Here is a 7,578-nt window from a genome sequence, read left to right as displayed (position 1 = left end):
CGGGGTCCCCTGCAGCCTGCCTTCCTGCCAGCCACTCCAGGCACACCCACTTCCAGGACACCCCACCACCCTCTCAGCATCCTGGGGTGTTGGCAGCTTGCAAGGAGGAGGCCCTCACACTGTTGCTTCTGGATGGTGGCCACCAGGCAGCCAGATGCCCTGGAGCTGGGGAGGGACGTGTTCCAGTGCCAATGCGCACCCCACTGAACTCTTTTTTTTCCACCTGGCTCTTACTCTGCCTGGGTGAAGGTCTCGGCCTTTTCTCCTGTGCACCTGGGGTCTTGGTCAGAGGCTTCCAGGTAGAGCTGCAGTTGATGAGCCTGGATCGTCTCTAACCGTCCCAAGCAGTGCATGGAACAGGGGTGCCGCCTGGGTTCTGTTGATAATCTAGGAGTTCTTTATTTGCGCAATGAGGTCCCTCCTGCCTCACAAGGAGACCAGCTGACCCCAGAAGACCTCACCTATCCAAGGGAAGGGCTGCATAGTGTATGGCACAGGCTGGGCGGCCTTTCCCAAGAGCTTGGTCAGCGGCCACCACTCTGGGGCAGGGAGGGTACCCTGAGTTCATCAGGGAAAGCTTGGGTTCAGAGAGGCCAACCACTTGCTCAGGGTCACACAGCTGGAGTGTGGACCAAAACAGATTAGCAGTCTACCACCATGCCCTAAATCTAGTGACAAGAGCCCCTTGTCCCTGGCCAGCTCCAGGATGGTGTCCTGCAAGGCCATGGCTGCCCTGCTGGTGGTGCATGCAGCCACCATGCTGGCCTCCCAGACAGAAGCCTTTATGCCCATCTTCACCTACAGTGAACTCCAGAGGATGCAGGTAAGGAGTCCTGTGGGCGGGTAACATGGCTGTGCCAGTCCCTGAGCGGCCCAGGCTGAATCAGGGCTGGCATCTCTGAAGCAAGCTCTCCACCTTCAATGACCTATGCCAGGGCCACCAAGGAGAGTGTCAGGACCAGAGAACCTGAAGGCCAGTGGTCCCTCCATGTCAGTGGCTCCCTGGGTGATACCTTTCCCATCCCTGCCTGTCTTTCAGACCAACAATTAACAAGCCAATTACGATTTCCTGGGCCTCTCTGTGCCAGGGGCTGCCCTGGTGAGGGGCCTAATCACGCAGGAAATCTAAGCCCCATCCCTGCTTTCATGGAGCAGACGGAGGTGGGACCCAAACCACAAATCACGGAAAATTAACAGTCGAAGGCAAAGAGAGATCATGGAGCAAGAGGAGATGAATTGTCCCCCAATTGTCTGGTGTCTGTGTGGACATTTGACTCCCTGTAACCAAGAAAGGAAGAAATGGGACTTTTGTGCCCCAGCCCTTCTGAGACCAAAGCCCCAGCAGGGCCAGGTGTGTGTTAGTTCTGTAGGGGTCTCATGGCTCTGTGGCACGGCCTGTCCCTGCCTACACATCATGTGGGACAGGTCTCCACACTCCCAAGGAATGGGGTCCTTTGCAGAGACCTGGCTGAACCCAGCTTCCCCCACCAGGGCAGATATCCCCCCACACACAGACCTTCCTCCCACACCCCCCAGCCGCTCACTCTCCCCAGAGGACAACGCATCTCCTCGAATCACCACCTCAGCTGGTGCATAGCAGAATCCCAAGAGTGCCATTAGAGACACCAGAGGGGTGGGGTGTGTCTGATCTCAGTCCTGGGGACCTGGTACTCAGTGTGCCAGATAAGATTTGGTGTTGGATAGAAATAGACAAACTCGGTGGAACACAAGTTAGCAAATTGGTAACCAAAGTACTCGACGTATTCATCCATTGCACGGTTTTCCTTCCCGTAATTGCCAGGCGCTGGGATTTTTATGAAGAAGCTGCAAACTCCTTCTTCCATAATTCATCTCCCTGTCTTGCCTCTTATAAATCACTTCCCAGGGACTCCGAGTTCTGGGCCACCCCATGGCGCCCTCACAGGCTGGGCTGTCTTGCTACCTTTTTTATAGGCTCTCGGCTACGAAAGACACATTTTCACACTTAATATGCACCGAGGGCGGCCGTTATTCTCAGCGTTTTAACTTAATTAACAGTAACAATCTGGGTGCAGTGTTTTGACCGCAAAGGAGCGCGCTCCCCTTGGAGCCGGGCTGTGGGCGAGCAATTCCAAGGGCGGTCCTCAGCGTCAGGTACCTGCGACTGCTCAAGCAGGAGACACCTGGTGACAAGGTTCTCTTGTCCTTGGGAGTTCAGGCCAGTGCTGGGCGACTGGAGACGGGCACGGGGGCCTCTGGTGGGTTGAGGGAGGGCAGTTATGTGCAACGTAATGCTGTGCCCCTAGGAAAAGGAACGGAACAAAGGACAAAAGAAATCCCTGAGCGTGTGGCAGAGGTCTGAGGAGGCAGGTTCCCGAGACCCCGAGGAGACCTCAGAGGAGGAAGAAAACAAAATGATCAAGGTAAGAAAACAGCGAAGAGAAACTGAGCCCCGTGGAGGCAGGGCCCACTAACCTCAGCCAGCCCTGGAATGTTCTAGGACATCCAAGCAACAAGCTCCATCCTGGTAGAGGGACACAGCCACCACCAAGGAGACAAATTAATCATTTTAGGCACCAAGGAAGAATGTATGGTTGGGAGTGGCTGGGGGCAGTCTGGGGCACTGCCTTGTGCAGGGGAGGGACAGGGAAGGCCTCTTGGAGGAGGCGACATCTATTTCAAACCTGGTGAAGAGAAGGAGCCACCCAGGCAGAGTTGAAGCAAAGGATTTTGGGAAAGAGCAGCAGTGCACAGGCCCGGCTCAGGGGCACTGTGGGCCCTCGGCCTCATGGCTGGGCTTATGGAAGAGCAAGAGGTGGTGGGGACAGCTCAGGCAGGGCCTAGTGCAATTGGGGTTCAAAGCAGCAACCTGACCAACTTAGAAAGATCTAGGGCAGCGCAAATGGAGACCAGAGACAGTCAAGAGGCAGCTGCATCCTCAGGAGAGAGATCTTGAGGGCAGCAGTTCCCTCCCTCCCCTCTTAGGCAGGAACAGGAGCTGGCCAGGGCCTGGGACCCTGGAAGGCATGGACTGTCCGGCCTGCAGGGGGCCTTGAACTGCCCGGCACAGACAGCTCTCCAGCTTCACAGACGCCTTCATTCAGGCAATGAACAAGTACATTTTACAATGTACACTGGGGACAGAGTAGAGAGCAGAACAGATGATAATCCCCACCCCTTGTGGAGAAGCAAAAGGTACTGAAAGGAAACACCACAAACAAGATAAATAAACACTGTAACATGGTCGGTATCAGTAGGCACTATATGGAGGAAGATGGAGCAGGACGAGGAGGCGAGGCGAGTTGCAATTTTAAATGGGGGGCAGAGCAGGCTTCATGAATAGATAGTATTAGTGCAAAGACTTAAAGAGAAGGTGCAGTGGGCCTTGGGGATGTCTGGGAGAGGAGCTGTCCAAACAAAAGAAACCTCAATGCAAAGGTCCTGGGGCAGAGGAGGACCTGGTGCATTCGGGAAGAGCAAGGAGGCTGACTGGGCTTTGTTTAGACTGAGTTCACTCCACTGAGGTAGGAGCCCTTGGGGACCTTTGAAGAGAGAAGGGGCATAATCTGATTTACACTTTAAAGGGTTTTCCCAAGCTGCTATGTTGAGAACCTAGGGTGCAAAGGCAGAACTAGGGAGACCACCAAGAAGGCAGGAGGGGGATGAGAGAGCCCAAACTGGAGGGAGGTCACGGTACAGGAAGGACAAAGTGGCTGAATTTTGGAAATATTTTAGAGGTAGAAGCCCATGGGATTTTCTGAAAGAATGGTTTTGGAATATGAAGAAAGAGAAACATAAAAACCAACTTCAAGGTTTGTGGCCAGAACAGCTAGAAGGGCAGATTTGCTTCTAACTAAGAGAGCAAAGCCTCTGTTGGCTGAGAGCGGGAGAGAGAAGATCAGGAGGTCAGGCTGGACCTGGGAACTGTAGTTGCTGCTGGCATCCAGGTGGAGATGTTGCACAGGCAGGTGGACGTGCAAGTCTGGATTCAAGAGCAAGGTTAGGGCTGGAGACGTAACGTGGGAGTCACCAGGGAGCAGATGGAATCCCAAGCCAGAGAGGGTGAGGGTCTTGCTGGGCCACACAGGAGTGGGGCAGAGTGAGCCAGGCTCCTCACCTCATGCCTCCCTCTGGACCAGGCCCAGGGAGCTTTCCAGTTCTGACTGGCGTGTGGCCCAGAGAGGGACCTCCAAGTTCTCACTGCACTCAGCAGGATGGGACTCCTTTCCTCCCTGCACTCACCACAGTCACGGTCATGGAGGATACGGGGGTGAATCAGGCCACTGGCAGGGACCAAGGGCACCTCTGAATGGCCTCTAACTTCACCTGAGACACAGAACACATACAGCCAACGGATGTCCCTCCTGGGGAGGCGTGGGGTAAGGAACCCCCCCACACACACCCCTTTTTGTCGCCTGACATCCATGCTACTCAGGGCTGGGAGGTCCTTCCCGGGCTACAGTACAACCTCCTCATCTTGGAGCAAGGACCACAGAGACACCCATGAGGAACCTCAGCCCTGAGGACCTAGAGCACAGGTCTGCTCTTTTCCACACCCCAGGAGACTGGGCCACTCTCCCCGGAGAAACCAGGGATCTCATGTCTGTGAGCTGCTTTGTGCAGCAAAACCATTGACCCAGGAAGTGCAGGGGGTGAGGGCAAGATTGGCCAGCACCCCTAGCTCTGCCTCAAGGCCATAAGCACCCCTCTTGGTGGACAGCTCCTGTAGGTCCCACTGTGTCCCCACCTACAAGAGAAACTTGTGGGTAGAGAGCACAGACCCTGCAGCCAGGCCCCCATAATGTCTTCTTCCTGGGCTGCTCTATCTGTGTGGCCTGAAGCTAGTACTCGTCATCTTTGTCCTCAGTTTCCTCATCTGCAGAATGGGCCCTCTGACAGGCTGCACCTCACAGGGTCATTTAATATAGATAAGCCCCTTGGAAACAGCCTGGGCCCCGCTGAGCTTAGTTGTTGGTTAGGGGAGGTGGGTTCCCTCCCTGTGGAAAGCCAGGCGGGGTTCCTGGAGCCCCACCCAGCGGGTTTCAGCTTCCACCTCAGGGGGAAGTCTCAGCAGGACTCTGCCCCCTGGTTAGAACTGGGACTGGAGCTAGGACTCTCAGTGAGACCCTGCGGCCCAGGGGATAGGCCACCAGCAGGATGAAGCGGCTCCCTAAGCCCTCCAGGCACCTGTAGGGCGCTCAGGGGTTAACGGCCCTCTCCACGCCTCTCTCTTCTTGTTAAAGCTGCCTTATTTCACAGCTGACTGCTCCTGTGGAAATTGGAATAAGGATGAACTCCAAGCAACTGGAAAAGTACCGGGCCGCCCTGGAAGGGCTGCTGAGCGAGGCGCTGCCCGGTAAGGGTGGGTGGGGGGCGGAGCGCAACGGGGTCTCTGCGGCTCCCTGCGCCCACCCTGGTGGTCTATTGTAGCAGGCATCCCCCCCCCCCCCAGCAGGGTTTGAGGACAGCTTGTTTGTTTTTCTGCTTCGCACTTGAGAACGGAGCTGCCTTCTCTCCTGGGGCACAGCCCCATCTCAGAGGGAAGGACACTCAATCACAGGGCGAGCTGATGGCTGCTGGTGGCCAAGTGGCCCCATCCTCCAGCTCAGGGGCCGTCTCAAGCCCCAGCCTCCAAGGCTCAGGCCAGTTCCAGACGTCCTCTGGCAGAGGGCCACGACAAATCAATCCGGGCCTCCCCGGCTCCAGATATTCTCATTCCTTCCCAAGCACCACCGAGGCCAGGAGGCTGCTGCAACGGGAACTCTGGATCAGCTTTTCCTTTTTTTAATCTGTTCTGCAAATCGAAGTCCTGCGCCCCATTTGGCCTTGCCGATTCAAGGTCTGCCCGAGATACTTGTGCAAAGCTAGATCTTGTCTGACAAACAACCACTAATTACTTCTCCTGTTCAGGAGGAGAGGCGAGAGACTCGAGGAAGTGGTGTTAGAGAGGGAGAAACCCAGAGGTTAAATGATTTGCCCCAGGCTAGAGAGAGCTTCCAGTGCCTTCCAAAACGCCCATCCCTCGCCCCCAGTGCCCTCCTCCCCCGACCTGCAGCAGGTTTTAGAAGGCATTCTGTGGACACTACAGAGCAGCAATTCTGTACTTTTCCCCAGCAGCCAAATGACGCTCCTAGGAGAAAGGTGGACCCCCCCCCAGGAAGCCCTACACACCTGGATGAGCCGAAAATCCTGCCCCACCCACAGCTGGCCTCTGAAGCCAAGGGCCCTCTCCAAAGCAGATCCCTCACGAGCAAATAAAGCATGAAATACACAGAGATGACTCCTTTATTTAATATTCTAATTTCCAAAGGGCAAACTCAGGTCATGAGGCAAAGTGGAGGGGGGCTGAGGAACTGGCCATAAATGGTGCATACATTAGCAAAATGTGTGCCTTTTGTAAGTATCAAGTTCAAATATTAACTCGGGTTGGTGGAATGGGAGGATCTGTCTGGCCCTTCCATTATGGGCAAAGAAACTGAAGCCCAGAGAGATGGCAAAGCAAGGGCTGGAATCCAGGTCTCTTGAATCTTGGTCTTTTTTCTGTGTACTGACAAGCTAAAGGTCTGATGGGCCCGAGGATTTCAGGGCCTCTGCATCAACCCCGTGCTGAGTAACTTCCAACCAGCCCTTTAACCTCAATGAGCCTTTGCAAAAGCAAGGTGGTAATATCTGCCTTGAGATCTGGGGACCGAGGCACCAGCAAAGAACAAATTACTATTATTATTATCACCTTGTGACTACATACTCCAGCATCTGCAGCAAAATTGCACAGCCAACCCACTTATTTCTGCCTTCTAAACAAAACCGGATGGGAAATTTCATTCTAATTTAATTTTACATTAATGAATGTTCATTTATTTATAAACTGGGGCCCTACAGGAATCGCAGCTCCCTCCACCCATAGGTTACCAGCAACTAGACGCAGTGTCCACTCTGTATTGCCACCTCACCACCCGCCACGAGCAAGGGCTCAGCCACGGATGATGGTCACCAGGGCAAGAAGACTCCGACTTTCCAAAAGGGCCCATGTTTAGGGTATTCTGAATTCTCCTGAGGAACACCCAAGCCTTCCATGGGACCCAGGCCCTACTCTACTTTGGGTTCCCACACATTTCTGTCACATGTCCTAATCAACCTCAGAGCAGCTGCAATTTCCCAGGAAATGCTGCCAAAATCTGGTACTGAATGGAGAGGGCTGCTGCAGGGGCATGCTGCAGGGGAAGGCAGAGCAAGACAGGCATCCCCACCGCACACCCTGGGAGGAGCTGCATCCGGGACTTGTCCTCGCCCTACAGAGTTTCCCCCATGTCAGTTCACCCAATTATTTGTAACATCCTCCAAGAAGCAGGAAAACAAGAGGTTCAGGTCTCTCCAGGAAAAAAAAAAACAAAACAGTGCATGTTCTTCCTATGCTGCAATCTGCCCCTCCACCAGCAGGAGGTGCTCTTTCCTACCCCACCCTGTACCATTTGGGGAATTTTCCCTAAGATGGGGGGCAGGGGTTGGAGAACAGCACTGAAACCCACACAAGGGAAGGAAATGGGACCTCTAGGCAATGTCACCCCAGGCGGTCTAGTTTTGAAATGGGAATTGGTTCTG

The 7,578-nt window shown here is 54.5% G+C and overlaps 1 protein-coding gene across 1 annotated transcript; it reads left to right on the top strand.

The window, feature by feature from the left end:
• Positions 1–706: 706 nt before the first annotated feature.
• MLN (motilin) lies at positions 707–5,320 on the top strand (the record flags this gene model as incomplete). The annotated part of the gene is given in 4 exon segments (XM_081295408.1): positions 707–823; positions 2,286–2,402; positions 5,239–5,298; positions 5,300–5,320. Coding segments are annotated over 4 exon segments (315 nt in total).
• Positions 5,321–7,578: the final 2,258 nt, after the last annotated feature.

This window comes from Spermophilus citellus (assembly GCF_964194105.1).
Source record: "Spermophilus citellus genome assembly, chromosome: 5".
Lineage (NCBI taxonomy): Eukaryota > Metazoa > Chordata > Mammalia > Rodentia > Sciuridae > Spermophilus > Spermophilus citellus.
This window is presented reverse-complemented; position numbering and strand designations above follow the sequence as displayed.